This window comes from Brachyistius frenatus, unplaced genomic scaffold, assembly GCF_029030835.1.
Source record: "Brachyistius frenatus isolate BFR_SWC_R1_liver_20210118 unplaced genomic scaffold, ASM2903083v1 Contig_171, whole genome shotgun sequence".
Taxonomy (NCBI): domain Eukaryota; kingdom Metazoa; phylum Chordata; class Actinopteri; family Embiotocidae; genus Brachyistius; species Brachyistius frenatus.
In genome coordinates, this window is record NW_027210770.1 from 612,817 (window position 1) to 637,182 (window position 24,366).

Below are 24,366 nucleotides of genomic sequence, written 5' to 3' on the forward strand. Positions count from 1 at the left end.
AGGTCAGAGATCTAATCAGAAAGACATTTCTGTATATGATTGTAAACTGTCAAGGCTTGTTTAGTTTGTACTAATTTAAAAATTGATGAAATCATTAATGAAGAGAAAGATGACATGAATGAATCTGCGTCTGTGGATGAATTGTTTAGCCATAATATTTAGGCTGTTTTATAGCATTTCCACTTTTTGGTCTTGTAATATAACTCCAAATTTGATTTCATTAAATGTTAATATGGGTGATTATCATGTATCCAAACCTGAAGATGAGCGTATCTGGTGTATTTCAGCTCCAGGCCAGCGGGTGGCGCCAGTTCACGGTTTAAAAGCGGAAGAGGAGGAAGCAGTCGGAATTCAGTAGCTGCACATGTGCTTCACTCTGCGTCCGTCCAGAGACGATCACCGCCGCACAGAAACACAGAGTCCCGCAGACTGCGTCTATTCACCGCGTTCTTCCAGACGACATGAGGCCAGGTACAGTAGGGGTACACTGTGTGTGTCTGTGACCGTGTTCAGGGCCCGTTAGTCGGTACATTTGATGGATATTTTGGGATGGAAGTGTTTACGTGTGCCTGGCCTACACCGCCATGCTGCTCAGTGAACATCACCGCCGAACTGCCGCCAGCCACGTGAACATTTCGTCGTTAGTGTCGGAAACTCCTCAGACATATGTGATGTTAATGATGTGTGTGGGTGGAGAGACGTGTCTCTGACCAGAGAGACGTGTCTCTGACCAGAGAGACGTGTCTCTGACCAGAGAGACGTGTCTCTGACCAGAGAGACGTGTCTCTGACCAGAGAGACGTGTCTCTGACCAGAGAGACGTGTCTCTGACCAGAGAACCGACCAGCGGCGGCGCCCCGTGTTGTCCTCCGTCCGGTCAGCACGTGCTGAGACGCCGCTCGAGGCTCGGTGCAGCCCGGTCCACTCAGCGGTGTATTGAACCGTGTTTCGCTCAGGAATTCGTCGCTAGTCTCGTTCGGGACTGTCCGAGCTGCTTTTCTTTTTGCCACGAGGCTCCGAGGTGAACCACAGCTCGTGCTAACCGCGCTCGTGTGTTTTGTGTTGACCAAATTTAGCGGTTCGGTGGTCTTCGTCTCAAAAAGTATTATTTTTCTGTTTTACAAGTTAAAGGCCCGAGTGGCGGACTGCATGTCCCCGTGTGTACTCTTAAAGCGGGCCGAGTCCAGCTGTGTGCCCGCCGTGTTCTGGAGTAATCCCGGGATCAGTGAGGCGGGTTCATCTGGGCCTGGATGTTCTGGTGTCGGACACACGGCTGCAGAGGAGCCGGCACTGATCTGAGAGCAGCCTGGAAGTTTCTCATGTTGTCCGATAACAAACAGAAGACGATCTTTCCTCATGTCTGACGGCCTCCAGGGGGCGCTGTGGAGGACGCGCTGTTCCCCGCTGCAGCCAAATTCAAAGAAATCTAAAAATTGTAGTTTTGCTTGAAAATAGCGATCCCTGATACGTCGTTACCGTGGCAACCCACGCAGATAGATTGGTGATGTCTGGAGACGCCAAATCCGAGCTGTTCACGCTCCAATAACAGTGGTCTGTCATAAAGATCTGATTTTAGAAAGAAAATCTGATTTGCTGGCAGGCTGAACACAAAGATGAAAGGACTGGGCGATGGGGTCAAAGGTCACGGTGACGTCACACTTACCTCCAGAATTCAAACATTGCGTTTCAGCTCCACCAGTGATTTACAGAAGGACTGACTGTGCTGTGTTCATATCCTGAATGTGTCACTCTGATCTAAACTGGTTGTGTGTGAAACATGAACCTTTTACAATCTGGAACTTCTCTGCAGCAACATCTGGATCTAAAGCAATGACCCGGTTCATACCTGATGTTGTTGCTCGTCTCTACTCCAGTGACCACCTGTGATTGGATCTCACTTTCCCGCTCTTTTTAAATCTATCTAGCATTTTCATGATTATCGGTATTTCTTTCATTCAATTGCTGATAAAATTAATTAATTAAAAGTCCCTGTGCTCCCCTTAGGATTTGTTATTCAAAATTTTGACAAAGATTTGTATTTTTACTGCAAATGTATATCGGTCTCTTGATTACCAATAATGGGAATCGGCCCTGTAAAAGCCATATTAGTCAATCACTAGTCTGAAAACCATTTCAGACCGTTTGTAATTCACAACCTGAACTGTCAGGACCCGATTGTTTCGGGTCAGATTATTTAAGTAATATTCTAGTGTGTTATGTTCTGCTGCTGTGCATCAGTGAACTGTGAGGGGGCGGAGCTCTTCCACCGCCGGAGGTCTCTGGTCTGCAGCAGCCCGTCTCTCTGAGCTTCGTGTTGTGGTTCTGTTGAGCTCCACACGTTTTTACATGCCTCTTGTCTTGTTTCAGGTTTCAGTCCTCGCGGGGACAGAGGAGGAGGACGAGGACGGGGTGGAAGTAGAGGAGGGTTCGGCGACCGCGGAGGACGAGGAGGGTTCGGCGACCGGGGAGGACGAGGAGGATTCGGCGACCGGGGACGAGGAGGATTCAGAGGAGGAAGAGGTGAGACGCCGGTCGTCTGATCGCTGAATGTGCATCCTCATTGATTGACTAATCGGTGAGAGAAGGAGGTGAAACGGTGCTTCTATTAACATGCACCTGTTCTGCAGGTGGAGGATTCCAGTCTCCAGATGGGGGAGGATTCAGGGGCCGAGGGGGCGGCAGAGGAGCCCCGAGAGGGAGAGGAGGAGGCCGGGGGGGAGGGGAGGCTTCGGAGCCGGGAGGAAAGTCCTGATCGAGCCACACAGACATGAAGGTTTGTTTTCAGTCTCTGCAGCTCCGATTTAATTCCTTTTTCGTGGGTTCGGAGTTTGTTTATTGTAGGTTGTGTTCATACTCTCTGTTGTAATGCAACGACATCAGTGTTACAACTCAAGAGATGTCGTCATGTAAATCTAAAGAAAGCTGAGCCATTCATTTTGAATATGACATAGTCATTAAAACATAGAAAATCGAACATCCTTCCTTATGGGCCCCATACTTATCAGCACCTAGTTGTAATGTGTTACTCCCACCAGAAGGTGGCAGTAATGAACCTGAAAGCTGTTGGCCAACTGCCATTAAACAACATAAGCAGAAAAGTATTTTTTATAGTATTTTTGTTTAAAGTGGCAGAAAAACAACAGGAAACACAAATCCACATTCAGACTGAATAAAACCTGCAGTGGAGAAGATGGTGACTAACGTGTGTGTGTGTGTGTGTGTGTGTGTGTGTGTGTGTGTGTCAGGAGTGTTCATCTGCCGGGGGAAGGAGGACGCCCTGGTGACTAAGAACATGGTGGTGGGGGAATCGGTGTACGGAGAGAAGAGGATCAACGTGGAGGTGAGCGATGATGTCATCAGTTGAATTGAAACAATGTGAGACGTCAAATACGAGCTGAGTGTCAGTCCAACCTTCGTCCTCTTCGTCAGGAAGGAGAGTCGAAGATCGAGTACAGAGCCTGGAACCCGTTCCGCTCCAAGCTGGCTGCTGCCATCTTGGGAGGAGTGGACCAGATCCACATCAAGCCCGGCACCAAGGTCATGTACCTGGGAGCCGCCTCGGGCACCACGGTGTCCCACGTCTCCGACATCGTTGGACCGGTGAGTGCTGCACATGCTCAATGGAGAAGACATGAGGAGGTTCATCAGAGATGGACAGTATATGATTATATTTACAGTGAGAGGAGACTAGATGGTTGTTGTTCTGAGGGTGGATGGGTAATGTCGTGGCTCTTGTAGTTGAAAGGTCACGGTGCAGTAACGTTTGTTGTGGTGTTACAGGAAGGGCTGGTCTACGCCGTGGAGTTCTCCCATCGATCAGGCCGTGACCTCCTCAACGTGGCAAAGAAACGCACCAACATCATCCCGATTATCGAAGACGCTCGGCACCCTCACAAGTACAGGATGCTGGTCGGTAGGTAGTCCAGGACCTCGGCACAGACACGTTACTAAACCACGTTTCAGCATCCGGACTGGATCCTTCCTATCAGCAGGCTGAAGCACGGCACTGCTTTTAAGTTGAAACAGCAGTTTGCCATCTTAAACTCTCATTCATACCACTAACCATCCATGAAAAACTTAACAATCTTCAGACTATTTTTCCCAGAATGGGATCAGATATGTGCCGACCTTGTTCCCATAGCAACCACCTGCTAAACAAACAGAAACCACCTTTCTCTTTGTCTTTTGTCATCTCTCCGTTCTACTGCTTCTTTCTGGACTACGTCTGGTTCCAGTCCTTCAGAATAAGAGCGTAACAGGAAATGCATCGGTATGAATCCCAAAACGTCTATAAAGTAAAAGACCTGAAAAAGAACAAACTATTAAAGGCCTTCTGTCTGATTGTCTCCGAGACCTTGGAGGAATTTAGTCCATTAATGTTTGGTTCCAGTAACGCGTGCGTGCGTGTTCATTCTCCTTGTGACGTGTTGCTGGTTCCTCTGCAGGAATGGTGGATGTGATCTTTGCTGATGTTGCTCAGCCGGACCAGACCAGAATCGTTGCTCTGAATGCTCACAACTTCCTGAGGAATGGTGGACACTTCGTCATCTCCATCAAGGTACGCTGACTCAGCAGATGGAAAACTAATGGTCGTCACGGCCACCTGTCAAGTTAACCAACATGTTACTGCTACTGTACCTACACCACACTAATACTCTTTGTTACGCTTTGGTTTTTGTTAGGTTTTTTTGTCTTCATTTTTGTTTGTCACAAAAAATATGCCATCACATGAAAACTTTAAAGGTGCAATTATATATAATTCTAATATACATGGTGTATAAAGCTGTGAAGCCAGTGAAGTGTCTGGAATTGTAGTACCACTCTGGGCCACTAGAGGCTCCAACAGACTCCCATTTAAAAAAAAAAAAAGGATCAAGTTCTCTCCTGAAACACAGTCAGTAAATGTTTTACAGGAGTCATGGTGTCATTAGAGAAACTCCCTCCATCTGGAAATAATTCCAGCATACATTACATATTAGGACTCAAACACAGATATATTTGGGGGCGGGGCTTTTTGATTGACAGGTCTGGAGTGTAGTCAGGTTTCTGCTTTAGGTCGGTGGGGCATGGTGTTCTCAGTTAGGTCCTCCCCTGGTCACATCTGGATTTATTTATTGTTTTGTTTATTTAGTCTTAATTTTTCTGTAATGTCTGACACGCATCAGTCCTACAGCTGTTGAAGGGCTCTGCCCTCTCGCACAGTTCCTTGACCCACTGCAGCGCAGAGCCCGAACCTCTCAAACCCGTTGGAATAATTCAGTGATCTGAACCGACTTGATTGGGTCGAGTCTGACGGTTCAGGTTAGAAATTACAACCTCGAGTGTTAAGACATTTACAAACGTGAAATAAATTTCTGACTGACGGAGGATTAAAATGTCTACTTTTTCACGTGTTTATTTACTTGTATGTTTACGTGATGTTGATTTGCATACACAAGCCAGGCTGTTAGGGTCCAATCTCAATGTATGTGAAGTGACGTGTTAAAGCACTCAGACTTAAAGCCGGTCCGCTGCGATCAGATCACGGCTGCATGATGCTGCCGGGTGATCAGAGGGCCAAAGATCAAAGGATCGGTCAATGTCCTCCAGTTCAGACCCATAAAGGTCCTGGTTCCTCTCTGAGGGCACCGGGTAGGATCTTGATATTGAAGAACAACTTCCTGAACAGTTCGCTGTTCCTTCTCAAAGTCCACAGTTTATAGGTCTTTGTGTGTTTGTTCATGAGTTTCTTCTTCTTCTTCTAGGCCAACTGTATAGACTCCACAGCAGCCCCGGAGGCTGTGTTTGCCGCCGAGGTGAAGAAGATGAGTTCTGAGAACATGAAGCCGCAGGAGCAGCTCACACTGGAGCCATACGAGAGGGACCACGCGGTGGTGGTCGGCATCTACAGGTAATGACTCTCCTCGTTTAAATCTGAAGGACGGATAGAGAGGAAATAATGGATTACATGAGGATGAACTTCCTTTACGATGAATACCGGGAAAGAGGGAGGTGTGAGATGTGCAAAAGAACAAGATTTCTGGCATCGACACGTTTACGGCGTATTCTCTGAAGATTCAGGTCAAAGTTCGTCCTTTATTAATGTCGTTGTGGGTTTATTTTATCAGTCCATGTTATAATTTATAATCTTTTTTCTTTGGCTTCAAGTCAAGAATATCTGACAACTTCTTTGAAAACTCAAAACTTCTGCTCGTCTTTATAAAAAAATAATTTCATTCCAATCTTTGCTGTTTGTTTTTAATATGCGTCCTGTTGGTGGCCGTCACACTTCGATGTGTTTAATAGTTTTAGTTCTGCAGCTCCGGGTTTCTCTGGTTGAACGTAACATGGCAGCTGCAGTGATCGGGTCAAACAGCGCCATCTGGTGGACCGTGGGAAGAATTAAATGTTACATATGACCTAAAATAAAAGATCTCGTTTTTGGTTGATATCGGAGTAACAACGCGTGATGAGGACGCCAACCCGGACTCAGAACCTGAGTCTCTTTCTCATGAAGGACTTCTATTACAAGTCAGCGTCCCCGGTCCAAAATAAACCTCAGAATAAACATTTGTTAAAAGTTCACGTCTAAACCGACAAATGTACAAAAGACAATCATTTTTCTCTCTTTTTTAAAAGTTTTATTTTCATCATTGAACTTCTTTCTAGTTATGAAAATGTTGTCGCTTTGGTAATTTTGTAGGATGCGAGTTCAGTGATTCTTCAAACACGTCCAGATCATCCAGGTGTTCGAAATCCGTCACATTTTTACTTGCACCCTTTTTTATGCATCTCAGCCCTGCAGCTCTTCAAAATAAAATCAGACTGTGAAAAATGATCCCCGTTCTCTCCAGATGTTCCACCGTGGTGTTGGACCCACAGAACCAGCACTCAGCTCGGTATTAACCTCCTCTCTCTCTCTCTCCTCAGACCTCCACCCAAAGGAAAGAAATGAGGCGTGGATGAAAGATCAGACAAACAATTTCCATTTCCAACCACCTTCTCCTGGCCGTCTACAGGTTCCTTCTCAGCGTGGCAGCGTGACGTCCGTTTCTTTACCGAGGACGACTTCAACAGATATTAGAAACCATTTATCTAAAAAAAAAAGAAGCTGGACTGAAACATGGTTTGATGGAGACCTCTGGACAGTGCTTTTATTTTCATGTATGTTTGGCTCCTGTGTTCCCTCCTTTTTTTTTTCTTTTATTCTGCTGAAAGCTTCCTTTCAGCCTGTATGTGACCTGTCAGTATGATGTGCTTCATATGTTGTGTGTACTTGTGGAGATCATGTGAAGACCCACTTTTCTGTCTTTACTGGACCGGAGTATGCAGATGGATATAGAGAAGCGGTTCTGACTGTGATGTGATATGAGGGTGACTTCATGTCAGCAGGATGCTTGTAGACTTGTTTCCTACAACGTGTGCTTGAACCAGTTCATGTGTATTTTTTCTAACTGGCGCCTTTGTTTTAATAAAGGATTTCTCGTTTTTGATTGGTTTATAATGTGATGAACTGTTTCAGCAGCACTGCACTCTGGTTCGGGCTCACATCCGGGCCGGACTGTCAGTTCAGGTCCTGCACGGTGACTCGGTCCGTCTGTGTGTTGGACCTGCACCGAGATGATGGCCAGACTCTCCTGTCGGTAAAACAAAAACAGGGATTATATGCAGCACTCTGGCAGCGGGAGTCCATCTGACTCGGTTTAGATGTAAAGACGTAACCCGGTTCGGTGTTAACCCGGCACCTTTATCTCCGAGCTTCGACACTAGACTGCGTCTGGACTTGCATTCATCCGGACGGTGTAGCGTCGTCATAATCTTCCGTTTTAAAAGAGTAATTTGGGGTAAATTGGAGTGACCGTCCGCGGCGGATTTGTTTTGGCAGCCATTTTGTGGGGAGTTCGTCTGGCGCGCGCCGGCCGTGCTCGCCTGGCGTCGGGAGCGCGCGCTCAATGCAGCCCCTCTCCTTTGACCGATATTAACATCACAGAGGGGCTGGCCAGCGCAGAGCTAGCTGTAGCCGAGCCTGCTTCAAACACGGGGCTTTTTTTCCACCCCCACAGCGGTTTGCATGTTCGGTCCCCCGGTGGGCCGGTGCCGCCGAGCAGCCTGCAGTTTGCGGACTGTCTTCCCTCCAATGGCTAAGTTTTATTAGACGGCTAGCATGCTAGCTACTCGCTAGCTAGCTAATGTTAGCTTCTTGCCTTTAAATTAATTAAAAGCGGACGGGATCGCTTCTCCGGACTCCCGCCCTCACCCCACCGCTGCAGCCGCGCCGGGACCTCTTGTACATCCGAGAATAAATCTCCATCCAGTACATTAAGTTCTCTGAATTGAGTTGGAGGTGTCCGGGGTTGAGGCGGCGGGCTGCTCACCTCCCCTTAGGCACGGCTAGCTGTGCCGCGCCGGCAATCACTCCCATCGACAGCCCCGCTCCCCCGGAGCACCGGAGACCGGAGACCCCCCGCAGTTCTACTGGGAACTAACATCACCGGGATTTTATCGGACAATAATTCTGCATTCCAGCATTTTGGATTTGTGCTGTTTGAAGAGGGACGGCTGACCCGGGGGAGGGGGCTCGGTTCGTGTGGACGAAGGGAGATAGGGGTTCCGAACATGGCTGCTACGCGGAACCTGGTTCGACACACCGCCTGAGGTAAGAACGAGCCGGCTGTCTTTTAGTCCTGCATGAAACGAGGACGAGCCGCCGCCGGTCGGTCGGTACATGTGCCGGATGCCTGCAGGTCGGTCACCGTTAACGCCACTCGGTAGATTAATGTTCCGCCTGTCGCCCGTGTGCCACCCGGCCTCGTGCCACCATGCCTCTGTCGCCGCTGGCTAACGGGGCGACAGGCGGACTCCGGTGAACCGGGCCGGTTCACGGCGTTGCCGGACAATGGATTATACTAAACGGTTCCGCCTTGCTGGTATGTTCTCGGTGCATTGAACGACGGCTCGTCACCGACCCGCTGCCTTCTGCTCTACCTGCTGACGGCGTCGTGTCTGACAGCTCACCATCTGCCGGGATGAGGTGGTCAGAATCGGGCCGGTACTTCATGCAGTCACTGTGGGTTCTATGTGGAGGGGTGAGGCGGTGGTTTCTGTGACGGCGCTTATGTGACCTGCCTTCACTTGATTCAAGGCGGCCGGTAGAAAGGGGTTGGGGACACCGGCGGAGCAAAACGGGGGAGGGACGGGAGATGAATGAATGTGCTGATCCGTGATCGAAACTTATCGATATACCGGCAGCATATGTGGGTTTTAATGCGGTGTTCCGTGCGGGATGGCGACGGCTGCAGGGCTGCAGGTGTCCCAGCAGCCCGGACTGTCCTCGGCGGACCTGCAGCATTTCATCCGCTACGGCAGCTAACACTAGCCGCTAGCTTAGCTACCGCAGCAGCCCCAGCCCCTACCCTGCCCTGGAGTGGAGGCACACGGCGCTCTGCTGCCGGGAGATGGCTGCTCCCAGTCGGGCACCGGGACGAGCAGGAGGCGCTGCTCATGCACATCTGGAGGAACCGTGACTTGACATCTTTCTGTGTGCTCCTCTTTTCTTTCTGTCGGTGTGATGTGCTCTGACATTGTTGACTATTGAAATAAGGAGGTTTGTCACAGATGTTACACACACACACACACACACACACACACACACGCGTGCACGCTCCCTCCCCACCCATCCACGCCCCACCTGCCTGGTTGAAGTTTTTTCTTGTGATGAGTCTGAAAAATGAACCGTGGATGATGTACTTCATTGTTTTCATTCATTCTTTCTTAAAATCCCACCACGGCTCCGGTTCTTGTGCTTCCTGTGGACTTGGACCTCTGATCCAGGTCCGAGAGCCACACAGGTCCTGAATACTGCTTATTTCTTGAGTGTACTAGACTAACCAGTATAAAAATCCCTCAGCATGAAATCTTATAGAAATGAATGTTTGTCCATCGGTGCTGCCGGTACCATTGTTCTGATCCATTCACAGCAGCAGCAGCACCTCCATTGAAGTTCATTCAAAATAACCGATTGATATTTAAAGACACTGTGACATCCTCTACATTGTGGTGTCAACAACATATCCCATAATGCTTTGCAGTACCGCCCGAGGTTATGAATCACTTAGTTCGGAAGTGGACATTAATATCCAGTATGATGTTGTGAATCAGATCCGTGAGGACGGCAGACCTTTTGTCTAACACCTCGTCTCACTGACACCAGGTCCAGTACGTCTGCCGGTCGGAACCATCCCCAGGACCAGGACCGGCAGCACACACACACACACCGGTTTCTAAACTCTGTCGACTGGTAGGATGATTTCAGAAGTCGTCAGGAACACTGCTGTTTTTTTTTTTCTCTTGTCTTTACGTTCAGTCATACGAGGCCGATATGATACCGATGGTTTGGATCAGGAGGAAGTCCGCTGGGCTGAAGTTCTCCCTGAACCACCAAACAGATCCATCTTTGATTCACATGTCAGAGCACATTATTCTAAGAGGCCTGATTTCACCCATAAACTGTAGATTTATTGTGAAGTTCTTTTCCTGACGATCCTCCATATGCAGCTCGAAATTATCAGTCCTTTCAGAAAAATCACAATCTTGGAAGCACAATAATAAATTCAGATTTAACCAGTCTGAACCAGATTTATACAAAGTTCCTGTGTTTCCTCCACATTAAAGTTCTCCCATGATGGTGTTAAGGCACACTTTTCAAAATAAAAGCTGCCTCTTCATCAACATAACTCCTCATGTTCAGTCAGCAGCTCTTCATCCTCTCCTCATCATCAAAACAAACCAAATGCAGCTTGACTGGGGGGAAAAAAACAAAGTAAAACGGGAAGTAAAAGGGTTTATGGGGACTGTGGTTTTATGATGAAAATGAGGCTGTCAATCATCCCACTTCCTGCATCAGTGTGATGGTACAGTTAGTGTTGAATAGAGTTCATCCAGACTTCCAGCTGTGAGTTTCTGTACATACAGTTTATTCAAACAGGATTTAAAGATCTTATTTTGACAGCACATCTATATTATATTCATGTAAAGCTCCGTCACGTGTTTGGTCTTTAAGTTCAGAAAATATTCATATATATAAAATTCTTTGCTTTTAATAATAATTGGTGTCTAATATTTACCCACAATTATCTGATTAGAACTAATTAAGATGACATCAATATCTAACTAAATTGATCACAATCTAGAAGTATGATATTGTTTTAGTTACTGGATTTATTTTAATTTTAATCTGCCTCACACACACACACACACACACACACACACACACACACACACACACACACACACACACACACACACACGGAGGGTTCAGTGTCTTGCCCAAGGACACTCTGGCCTGTGGGCCGGAGGAACTGGGGATTTAACCCCCATACTTACTATTAGTGGGCAACCTGCTCGACCGTCTGAGCCACCGCTGCCCTCATCAAACTAAAAAGGTCTAATACTCGGGTGAACATGTTTATTTTTAATAAAACATGCTGTTTTGGGAGTTTTCTTGTTTGTCAGTCTAAAAGTGCATAGCAACCATTGTACAAGAGCAACAGCGCCCCCCTACAGTGTTGACGTGGTAACCAGAGAGATACTGGCTTTGGATGTTCATTATATTATTGGATGCGTTTCAATGACACGATATTACAACTCTTAAATATCATGGATGTCGTCGACACCAGCGATCAGCAGATAAACTGCAGCGTGTTACTTTTCGTGCGTGTTGTCATGGTGACGACGTCGGACTCGTTTCTGACCTGTGACGGCGTTCTTAGCGTCCAACGGGTCGCACAACCTGATGCCTGGTTACAGCTGATCTGTGTTTGTCATTACAGTCGGTCCTTTGATTGGTTGATCAGAGTTCACAGAGGAACCACGTCTTCACCTGGTCGAACACGTTTGTGCTCCACCTGCTTTTAAACTAACATAAATGCTTCAAATCCAGCTCCGTTCAACAGACTGCAGTTGTTGTTTTTTTTACATTAATAATAATACTAGTAATAAACTTTATTTGTTCAGCACCTTTCATACAAGAAATGCAGCTCAAAGTGCTTCACAGCAAGAAAATTACAGTGTTTCACATATAAACAGATATAAAGTAAGATTTGAAAATATATAAAAGAAATGAGATGCATAAGAAACAGATAGAATGCATAAAATTAAACACAAATGGAGTTACAATAAAAAATAAAGCAATATGCATTTTAAAGCCGCAAGAGAGCTTCAAGAGTAAGAGTTAAAGGCTAAAGTGAAGAGATATGTTTTGAGCTTTCTTTTAAAAGTATGAACTGAGCTGATATCTAACAGCTAGTTTGTCCCACAGCTTCAGAGCAGAACCGACAGAAGCTGCTGAACCTCCAATAAACCAGCAGCAGCTGATCTCCGTGTTCCTGGAGGCTCATAGTTCACATTAGTAGAGAAAACTACTAATTCACATTCAGAAGTCGGTCGTTGGCCATACATTCTTTCTGTAGCCGTGAAGACGTTTAAATTCTGGGATACCGTCAATAAAAACCAGCCGGCGGACTTGGAGGCTGTCGGGTTGGAAACGGGACATGTGCAACGTTTTCATAATTAAATAAAAAAAAGTAGCCGTTAGTGGGAGTTGAGATATCGCAACCACCAAACGAAGTCTGCAGCTTTAAAGGCTAATCCTGCTAGCATGCTAACCCTGCTAGCATGCTACGGCAGGCAGATGACAGCTGGTGCTCTGACTAAACCTTCCTGCTGGAACCGAGGCTTCAGAGTTTCTGTTCCAGGAGACCTCCGACAGGAAGTGTTTGGATGACTGAACGATAAACCTCTTTGTCCTCGTCAACGTCAATGTCACCTGACGTCCAAAAGTCCACGGAGACATTCATGCAACTTGTTTTATTGGAGCTCAATTTGAAACGTTTCATGACAAAGTGATGTCCCAACGTTGAAGAAGGTGATGTATGAAAGTGACTCAGCGAACACGGAGGACGGCTGTCGCTTCACATGAACCTTCATCAGCTGCAATCGGATAAAAAAAAAAAAAAACACGTCTGTGGAGTTAAAGCAGCTTTATTTTGGTAAAAGATGAACAGTAAGAGGAGAGCTGAGAGGTGTCGGGGGTGATGGATGTTCTCTGCTGAGGGAGGCTGGCGGTGCTGCTCAGAGACCCGGACAGAACCTCCTGTGAGGCCTCCGTGGTGCTGAGGAACCCGTCCACATCAGACTGTCCTGGGAGTTCTCCTTGAAGGTTTTTCCGTGGACCTGGTTCAGCCCGCTGCAGCCTCATCATTAAATATGTGAACACTCGAGTCTGTAATTCCTAACCTGAACCGTCAGACTCACATCAGTTCAGGCTCAGGTTATTGACTGATTCCAGCAGGGTTTGACAGGGTTGGGCTCTGCACTGCGCCGGATCAGTGAACTGTGTGAGGGGGAGGGGGGGTTTCAGTGAGAATAATCACGGTAAGCAGCTGGAAGGTGAAGAGCTAAGAGCGGTTGAACTCTCAGGTGAAAAACCATCCGTTTACGTGGAAGCAGTGAAAACAGTGAATCAGTCGGTGGAACGAAAAGCCAGAAAAATGTGTTGAAGATGAGAACTGTAGAGAGTCAGTCGCACGCCGAGAGCGATATGACCGAATCCAAGCGGCACCGACGGGTTCTGCTGAGGTTCAGTGACGGGATGTGTTCTGTAAAACCGACCTTGAAACATTTCAGCATGACTTCATGGTGTGTTTACGGTGACGGTGTCCAGTAGGAGTCTTAATATTTTGTAGTTCCACAACAAGAACCAATTTTTTTGGTTCCAAAATTAGTTTGGATGGAAATTAGATTCTGGAACCAGACTGGAACCAGTTCAGCCCGGTTAGTGGACCTGCAGTTAAGTTCTTAATATTCGAAGATGCCCAGACTTTTTTTTAGGGGGATCAACACAAAGTTCAGGAATTCATAACACCTTAGTTTGCAATTTAAAAATGTAATTTACATTAAACTGGCTGACAGTGTGTGAACTCGTCCTCTATCCTCTTCTGTCCTCCCCGTCCTCCCTCTGCTGCTGGACAGTGGAGGGGACGACGGGCTGATTTTAATTTAACACTTTTTATTGTACGCAACAAATTAAAATCAACCATGTTGATAACCACGTGTAAAACTGAGAAGACCAGAGGCATGTCACATTTCTACAAGTTTGTCTTCTGTGTGTGTGTGTGTGTGTGTGTGTGTGTGTGTGTGTGTGTGTGTGTGTGTGTGTGTGTGTGTGTGTGTGTGTGTGTGTGTGTGTGTGTGTGTAAATATTGACCTTCCCTGGACTGGACTATTGTATGTCAACTTGTTTTAGCAGCGTTCCCTCCGTGGCACCCCTGGGACCCTGCTGGCACCCTGCTGGGACGGACCCAGGTTAAGACCTGTTGATCTGAAGTAACCAAATAATAATCTCTGCCATTGAAACATGAAGAAAACCTGCAAAACATGGCGTTGCACAAGTGTAGAGAAGCGATGGGTCCTGCGAGAGGAGACATGAGAAGTGATGAAGTCATTTTGTCAACCGTCGGCCGGTTTAAAACGGAGAGCTGCTACATTACAATGAATATTTTCATTTAATTTGAGTTTAAATTCTAGTTTTGAGTTTTGTCTGAGTGTCTCTCCCTGTCCAGCTCCGTGAGGACATCTCCATCATTATAACGGTCTCACAGTCACTCGGGTCAAGAACAGGACCAGCGGGAATGACCGGAAGAGACGATGAGTGTCTGACTCCTGACGGCTCAACGGCGTTCACCAGCAGAAAACTGGACAAATTCAAGTCGATCAAAGAAGGCTGAATTATTGTCATTCTATGAACGCCAGCAGTTTGTTCAACAGTTGGACTTTTGTAGCTCAGTTCGACTCAGTCCGGTCCGGTCCGTTTGACACCTCTGGGGGACGTCTCCATGAGTTCAGGTGTGAAATGTGTGAAAGTAATATGAGATTCAAATTGTTCAGCGTCACTCTGAAGGCAGGTGTGGTGGATGAGCGTCCGTCAGTGTGTGAAGTTCAGTGTTTACTGCTCTGACATACAACACGGACGTCTCTCACACACACACAAGTTGGATTTAACGCAAACTACACAACAGTCAGACCATGTGTGGTAGTCGTTATGCCCACTTCCTGTTCAGGTCTGTCAGGTGGACTTCCTTCAGTGTGTGTGTGCGCTGGTGGTCTGGGGGGGTCGAGGGGGGGTGGGGGGTGCTGCATGTGGCCCCTCCACCTGTCCTCACTGGGACTCTATTTCTGGGTGTCACATTGAACCTGACTAGGCCTCGCCTGGCAACAGAGTGTGTGTGTGTGTGTGTGTGTGTGTGTGTGTGTGTGTGTGTGTGTGTGTGTGTGTGTGTGTGTGTGTGTGTGTAACATGGTAAGCTTTAATGAACAGGACCTGTTGTCGGTGTGAGATGTACACACTCTGTTCTTTGTGTTGACTCACTCACCTGTGTGTGTTTTTAACAGATATAGTTGCACTTCTACACACTTCAAACTAACAACCGTCAGATCAGGACCAAACTCTCTGAGAGACGTTATTATGGGATGTCCTGAAGGCTCCTCAGTAGATCCACCTGTGTTTGACCTCTGCAGAATTATTAACTGGAATATGGAGGCTTCCAATCACATTAATCTGGATGTGATGTCATGGTCAAATCAACCACTTATTTCATGTTGTATTCAAAGTATTCACTGTGTATAAAAGTGTTTGTAGCTTCAAGGTCTGAAAAATGGTTCTGATGCAGAAGTGTGTTAAGCTGCAATACCACCAAGTACCACTAGAGGTCGGCTCCAAAAAACCTCCGGCTCCATAGACTCCCATTCAACTTCTCTGATCAAATCCAAAGTGAATAAAATGTGTCCATCAGTTATCTCGGTGTTGTTAGCTAAAGTCACTCCTTCTTATTAGTTTTCTGGAGGTCCATCTGAAAATAATCCCTCATTCATTAGAAAAGAAGATTCAAGAAGACCTGTTTTTGGGGGCGTGTCTGTTTGATTGACAGGCCTGTGGTGCAGTCAGGTTACAGCTATCGGTGAGCGGGACGTAGTATCCTCAGGTTTCCAATCGGATCAGTTAGATCCACCGCTGGCTCCTCCCCCAGCTCGCCCAAATATGGTCACTTCCTTTTTTTTTTTTTTTTTTTTTTTTTTTTTATTATTTTTTTTTTAAATTTTGATTTTATACACTTTATTAATCCCCGAGGGGAAATTTCTTCCTGCTCCAAACCGCTCCGAACTAGCAAGGTGGTGACGACAGAATCTGAACTGGAGGATTCGTAACGTTCACAAACCGACGATGACATCACTGATGGTTGATACTTGATTTAAAGTCATGAACAATTTTAATAAGAACTGGTTCTTTTTTTTTTTTTTTATTCAGAGAATCTGGATCAAACACATGCAGCTTCAGGATAATGTGTTAATGTGTGACCTTTGAGTCTTTGGGCTTCATCTGATTGACAAACTGTTGTGGTCACACACAACCGACATGACAGGTACCGTTTTATTATGGAGGTGCATCCGACCAATAATAATGTCATGTTTGGTACATGTGCATAATTGAAAAGGTAACTGTAAGTAGTCTGCACACACACACACACACACACACACACACACACACACACACACACACACACACACACACACACACACACACACACACACACACACACACACACACACACACACACCCGTGGTGCCTGAGCTGCCATGCAACGTTTTGCCCGTTGATCATAAGGTTGCCGGTTCCTCCTTTCCACAGGCTGAAGTGCCCTCGGGCAAGACTCTGAACCCAAAGTTACTCCCGATTGCAGGTGAGCACTTCACCTGTCAGCTCTGCCACCATCGCTGTGTGAATGTGTGTGAAGGTGATGAAGTGATCTATATATAAGTGCAGATCAACTGGCCATTGTCAAACCACCTGGGCACAGGTGTGTGTGTGGGCGTTTATCGCTGCAGGTAATATCATTACCCACCTGTGCACTGAGCTTCAGCCAGGTGAGGTAAACAAGCTGGTTTCTATAGTAAGAATCTACCAGGCTTCATGCTAACACAGTGAACCATATCTTTAGATTAATTCTTATTTTCACTTTATTTTTACATTATTCTTTGGTCATTGTTCTTTAGGTATGAAGTGGTTTTATGTTGTGGGATGTTTGATGCACTTTGTTTTTCCATATTTATTTAAGACGGCCCTTTTAATAGAGGCCCCACACCTGTGATTTAACCCTCCATGAGAGGCGTTCAGGGGACATCAGTAAATTGTAGCAACAGAAAACAACCTGAGTTCCACTCTCCCCCTATAACCCTCATGAGTCTCTGCATGAACACGCTGCTCCACCCACCTCCACCTGCAAAAACTCTCCACCTGTGGGAACACTGAGACACTCAGCATCCTCTCACTTCAACACTTTATTATTCAGGTCGTCCTCACTGAAATGTTACTATCATAACTTCAGTTCTTATTTCATAAACAACCAAATATAAACGTGTTGTTTATAATAAATCACCAGAATTTTGAAAGAAGATATGTTTAATAATATTCTATAATAACATTAGTTTAACTGTATTATAACAGTAGTTTATTGAACTGTATCATAACAGTGGGATATTTAACTATTATAACCGTAGTTTATTGAACTGTATTATAACGGTAGTTTATTTAACTGTACTATAATGGTAGTCTATTTAACTGTACTATAGCGGTAGTCTATTTAACTGTACTATAACGGTAGTCTATTTAACTACTATAGCGGTAGTCTATTTAACTGTATGATAACGGTAGTCTATTTAACTGTACTATAACGGCAGTCTATTTAACTGTACTATAGCGGTAGTCTATTTAACTACTATAGCGGTAGTCTATTTAACTGTACTATAACGGTAGTCTATTTAACTGTATGATAACGGTAGTCTATTTAACTGTACTATAACAGTAGTTTATTTAACTGTACTATAATTGTAGTTTATTTAACTACTATAACGGTAGTTTGTTTAACTATTATAACAGTAGTTTATTTAACTGTATAATAACAGTAGTTTATTTAACTGTATTATAACAGTAGTTTATTTAACTGTATGAGAATTGTATTATAACATGTAGAAGACTTTAATTGGCTTACTGACCTCCTGGTTAATGATCATATTGAATCCGGAGTTTAGCTTTAGCTCGGCCCCGAGTAGATGTTTCTTCTAATTAATGATAAGACAGGAAGGACACCAAAGATCTGTGAAAACAGCAGTTTACAGTGTTGGTTAAATAAATGTAATTCGAGCGGAGACAGTGGCGGTCTGAGCTGGTGTAGTCATTTTCACTTCAGTAAATAAAGTAGTGATTTAACAGGTTTCAGTTTGTACATGGTCGACTGATCTGAGCAAAGTCAAAGAAAACAAGTGTAACAACAAATAAACACCAGCTAAAGGTGTGTCCGCTCTGCTGTCAGGGAGCACTGGATGGTTGGACGAAAGTGATGTGATGCTAACACATGCTAACTGCTAAATGAACAGGTGTATAACATTACATACAACATGTTGTTGACCAGGTGTTGGTGCTGCAGGTCAGTCTGAGCGGGACATAACGTTACTAACACCGTTCACCGTCAGTTCCCGAGGCCCGGTCATCGTCATAGAAACCACAGCGTTGCTCATCCATCCCGTCCCATAATTGTTGGGAGATTTTTGGTCGTGGACCAAAGCGGTGGTCAAACAGACTCTGAATATGGGACAAACTGACACTAGAGCTTCACAGGAGCGCAGCTAAAAATACTGGACTTAAAATAATTCAGGAAGCTCCCAGTTCTGTGTTATGTGGAAAACCGTGAGGTAAAGTGTGGACCACGTCGTTTAGTGGCGATCACTCTGGATCTAGTTGTTAGAGTACCATCTGCAGTCGGACTATTAAAATGGGAACAAGTAGGAAGCTTTGGAAAGTCCACGTGCAGCATTTAACTTTTTTTCTAACATTTTTTTGTGTTTTATGACACTTAATGAAACTTGAATCTGTCTGCAGATGTTTTCATTTAAAGAGCCTCACAACTCCTCCGCTGGCTGAGGTACACACTCAACATATACCACTACATGTTTTTATAATACCAAACAGGAAGTTTGGGTAAAACTACAAAACTAAAACACTGGCTGGCAGTGAGCTGGTGTGAATCTCACAGAAAATCAGCCAATGACACGCCGACCTTTGACTGACGAAGCACCGGTTGGCTACCGGGAGTTAACAAGCTGGCTCTGCTTCGGCGTAAACGTTCAACCATAACATCTTTGGGAAGACCAAAGTTTGAATTCTTCTTAAAATGTTCCAAATATCTCATGAAAACGAGAAAGTAACAGAGCGTAAAACATAATATATGACAAGTAGAAGTATTCAAAGTTGTACTTAACTAAAAGTTTTTATCAATTGAATAAAAACTGTTGTTCTTTTCTGTATTTTAATTGTTTTTGTGTGTGAAGTATGTGATACACATATAAGCCAACACGACTGAAAAGTAAAAGCAGTCGTTTTTATGATGTTCATGATGTGTTATATTATCAGCTTTGACATGAGGATCATGCTATCTTTTGAAACGTGGTGATCCTGAGGAGAGAAAACAGCACACAGTAATGGAGACGTATTCTCTGTTCGGAGAGCTCGGTTCAGTCTGCACGATGTCTCTTCTTATATTATTATATATTATTATACATTAGTATACTGTGTACACACACACACACACGGTATAGTGACAGAAGTTGTAGTTTTGGCTTGTTTGCTGCTGTCCAGAAGACTAAATAAATATAGCATCCTTTCAGTGAGACACCTGACAGAGATCCTGTTCAACCACACCGTGATGGTTGACTTCAAAAGATCTTTGTGGGCTTTTTATTTTGTGTGTTTAGTTTTAGTAAATTGTATTTTAAAGTGTAATCCAGGTATGTCCTGCAGCAGCCTCCCCACGCGGATGAAGGTGTGACCCTGACGTGTGGATGGTTGAACATGTGGTGGAGAATTAATGGGCGGTTTTAGGTGGAGGAACTGTGACCTGCAGTTTGAAGCAGAATATTGGACAGTTTTGGTCTTTTTTTCTTTCCTAAAGAAACAGTTGGTGTTTGAGTTTCAGACACTGATATAAAGGAGGGTCGTGTGTGCAGGACAGCAGTGACGTCTTTAAACCAGTGCTGATTTTAATTTATATCCTTTTACATGTGATTTTTTTTTTGCTCTGGATCTTTTGACCTGGTTATATATTCAGCAGGTTATGTGTTCACGGTGATCTCTGAGCTGTAAGCAGCCACATTTGAACTGAAAAGGTTTTTTTACTTCGGTGAGTCGGTGGGTTCGTTGGATGGAGGCAGCAGCAGAGGTTAGTGGTTTAATTGTGAGGCTAACTTTCCCGCCTGGCACCAGCCTCCTCAGCAGCTTAAAGACTGTCTTCTATTTGATTCCTTTTTGCTTGTGTCATTGCTGCTCCGTCTTGTTTTTGTCTCTATGGCACCGCCAAGTGCTGAGAAAGAGAAGGAGATCTCGGAGTGTGAAGTGCTCCTCCACTCCTCGCTGAAAGCACCCTGCAGTAGCAGCATCGTAATTCTGCTCCTCTATCTTTCCTCTGCATCATGTTTACCTAGCAACAAGCATCACCCGCGGCTGGCCATCCCATTGGTCATTTGAAAACGCACCGGGGACCAATGGCAGGGCTGTTGCCATGGTACAGTGTATAGTTGCCGGGTGGAATTTTGCTGCAAGGCACGTGAGTCTCCGAGTCTGCTTGCCTCCTCGCGCTGCCGTTGTAATCTCCGCTGTCTGGTCGTTAGTACCGCTGAACGTGATTCGGTGGAAGCCAAGTCAGTCGGTCCGCGAAGGGAAACACTCCCGTTTATTCACATATTCAGAGATATAGACAAAGCAGCACGTTATCGAAGCTCCACTGTCAGGGACAGAAAATCCCTCCGCAGGAAGCGGCGCTGCTGTTCCCGCGGACGGAAGCAGCTCCTGGGTTCATCAGCGGGTTTAAACGGATCACAGGGACCTTCAGCACCGCCATTAAATCAATGAGAATAGAGCAAGAAATACAGAAAAAATAACAATATTAAGCAAATTGAGTTTAGAAATTAACATAAAAAATATAGGGCATAAACGACATAGATAAATATGCTGATGATTTATTTTGACAAGTTGCAGCACAAAAGAGCTCTGATGACATTAAGCCTTATTTTTTAGATGCATCAACGTGTATCCACATGTTACTGCTAATTACAGCTGTCCTGGCAAAGTCTATTTAATAAAGGAAATACTATATATATATGTGTGTAAATTTGGATTCACTTTTAATTTCCAGTCCTCTTTGTTCATTAATAGTATATTTTCCTAATAATTACAGTCGAATGGCCTCTGATGGGTTCATGTAGTCATTTAGTGAACTAACAGGAAAAATGAAGCTAAAAAAAAACATCAGTAAATAAATTACAGGAGAGTTGTGATGTCTCAGCTCACACGTGTACAGTACTTGTTCACCTGGTTGTTAGGTTTTAATGGCTGAAAGGACAAAAGCATTAATGTGCTAAACAGACATGCGCTCTGAGAGTATCGTTTTTGTGTGCCTATTTGTCTTTGCGATCTTTGCAATGCCTGACCATGCAAAAACATTCTTGACATACCATCAACATGAGTGCTGCTAAAACGTAGATCTCCTTTGTTTATGTTGTGTACATCACTGTCTAATCTGTCAATTTTATTTTATATTCAAATTGCACTGCCGTGTGGTCACAGTGGGAAAGTACTCCTGCTTCCAGGTGCGTCTGTGGGCCTCCAGATTTATCCACCTTTTATTAGATGGGAACAACTATTGCAATCAAGGTTTATAACACATATATATCCCAAATGTACTTTACATGTGTACAATAGTAAGGCACCTGCAGAAAATATAGCGAACACCATCTGAAGTTCATTTGTGATGTTTTGACCGGCAGATTTTGGTGAATTGCTTTTTGAATGCATCGTTTCTGGTCTGTGTGTCGGGTTCGAACCGGACGCTCACCTGTAAAAAGGGTGTCTGATTTATTCAGCTGTAGTTTCGTTGAATGTGAGCACCTTTATTTCAGCTCCAATGTGATCCACAGAGGTCCAGTTCCTCGTGCTTTGTTTCGAAACCTCTGAACGCACCACAGGTTCTGTTGTTGGTTATCAGAACTGAAAGAGTTCCTGATGGCACCACACCTGACACACACCTCTGTCTTCCAGTTGGACTGGTGTCGTTCACTCGGCTCCGGTACCGACCGGACCGGACTGACCCGTCACCCCCGAGCTGGGCGTTTTCCAAGCAGGACCACCTGTAGTGATCCATCTGCATGTGAGGAGTGTGTGCTGCTCCTGTGCTGCAGTGGTGTGGTGGTGTGACATCCTGCTTGTTTAGGACTTATCTCTGAGAAAGATGATTTGAATACAGTCCTATAATTATAGCATGTTATTAGGCCATGCTATCTTATTTTAGCTCAGACTGCTCTGCAGCTCTGGTTTGGACCCCCTGAGTGTTTTGGACCTGGTTGGAGTCAGAGGGACATCACATAGACAGGAAGCACTGAATCTCTGACATTTAACTTGAAGTTTAGCTTGGTTTTAAAAACCAAACATCATAGTAAAGAGGTCCTCTTACGTGCAGTATTTCTTTGTTGCAGACAGTGTAATGAGAGCAGGGGAAAGACATGCCGGCTCGACCCTGTGAGTTCAGCTTTGACCAGTTATCATATTGTGCATTATGTTGTGTATCACCTGCTCAGTACAGATATTAAATATGTAAACAGCAGCAATAGAGAATGAAAGCGCTGCCTTGTTTAAAGTGTAATAGTTCGTCTGATCTAGAGGACACCGGGGACCTCCTGTGGGTCATGGCCGTGGACCCCCCATCACTGACGGGTTAATCATTGAGACCAGGTTACAGATGAACAGCCCGCCGAACAGAGGCGGTAATGGCAGCGACATTCGCTGAGCTGTTTCCTTTAAGGAGCCGTCAGCTGCGGAGCTGTTCCCAGGCAGCATTGTGCCTGATTTAGCCGGAATGCTCGGTAGCAACAGGAACAACTTTTAGCCGTGGCTGGTTTTGTGAGGAGCAGTGAAACGTCTCAGCTGTACAGAGTCACTCAGTGACCATGTGCTCATGGAGGCCTTTCGCCCCGCTCCCCGCCTCGCCTCCACCCCCGCTCTCCCTCCCTCCCTCCCTCCCTCCCGCTCTCTCCTCGTCCTTCTTTCCATTTCTACCTGACATCTTCAAACTATTTCAGCGTCACTCCTGCCTCGCGCCGTTTGAAGAGACACAGGGAAACTAAGCCGGCCGCCCCTCCCACAGACCCGGCAGCCGCCCAATCACAGCCAGGGATGGGACTTTATGTAGCCAATGGCGTTGCAGCTGCCATGGCGTCGGGTAGCAACAGAGGCTTCGGAGGGTGCGTGCTGAGTGAGGGTAGAGGCTGCGTCTGCACACAAGTTAAAACATTTTCAGAGACTCGGTGAACTAAATGAGCCTCTGTGTGTTAATATTAACAGACAGCTGGCCGCCCGTTCGGTCCAGTTTGTGACTCAGTTACAGAATTAAACGAGGATGTTTGCTGTCTGAATATTTGTCCACTAGAAACTAGTTTCCAGATATAAAGGCAGCACATGTGTCCACGAGACACACGTCTGTTTGAGAGGGAACGTGCGCTTTAAAGGGGCATTAATCAACAAAGGCCTGTCTCATGTCTACACACAAACATTGCACAATGAGCTTGGTGTAAGCAGACCACAGTAATTTTCAGAACTGAAACGGTATTTAATTATTTTTTTGAAGTTTTGAAAACATTTTCGACGCATTTAATGTGAGTGTGTCATGTTTCAGACTTTTAACTGGTTTATTAAATACAAATACACAGCCTGTTATCTTAGAAAGTAGTGATTATGAAGGTGGTTTGTCCGAGCTGTGCCTCCACAGTTGTTGTGAGGGTTTAAGTAAAGGTTGTCCATGTATGCCTGTATATAAAGTTCCAGTATATATATCCCGCTGTTACTATAAATGGACAGGACGGGAGAGGTTTGCTCGGAACAGTCTATTGTGGTCAGGGGGAAGGTTACCGTCCCGCTAACCCACCGGGGTGGTAGATACGGCTCCGTGGATCCGTGGGCATGTGAGTGGGGGTCTGATGTGAAATTCCCGGTGAAATGTCCCTAATGTCATATTGTCGTCCGGTGTGTGCGCGTGTCGTGGTTTCACCAGCACGGTGTAAGGCTGCACCAGAGAGACCCGCTCCCACCCCCGCCACCGGCACTTGGTACGGTCCCTATCGCAGGGTGGGGGAGCCGTGCGGGAGAGCAGCACAGATTCCGTCTAACGGAGAAGCACGGAAAGGGAAACGGGCGAGAAACATGACTCGAAATCGCCCCCGTGAAGGTTTCCACCTT

At 45.5% G+C, this 24,366-nt stretch overlaps 2 protein-coding genes across 2 annotated transcripts in view; both read left to right on the top strand.

Annotated features, from left to right (window-relative positions):
• Positions 1 to 349: 349 nt before the first annotated feature.
• Positions 350 to 7,471, top strand: fbl (fibrillarin). The gene is given in 10 exon segments (XM_069717270.1): positions 350 to 471; positions 2,367 to 2,519; positions 2,627 to 2,718; positions 2,721 to 2,772; positions 3,245 to 3,339; positions 3,429 to 3,599; positions 3,780 to 3,912; positions 4,445 to 4,557; positions 5,744 to 5,889; positions 6,909 to 7,471. Coding segments are annotated over 10 exon segments (990 nt in total). The 5' UTR covers positions 350 to 461; the 3' UTR covers positions 6,934 to 7,471.
• A 473-nt stretch (positions 7,472 to 7,944) lies between these two features.
• Positions 7,945 to 24,366, top strand: part of dyrk1b (dual-specificity tyrosine-(Y)-phosphorylation regulated kinase 1B) — a 39,069-nt gene continuing 22,647 nt past the window's right edge. The window contains exon 1 of the mRNA XM_069717233.1: positions 7,945 to 8,634. The gene's annotated coding sequence lies outside the window, so the exon portion shown is untranslated. The remainder of the gene's footprint in view (positions 8,635 to 24,366) is intronic.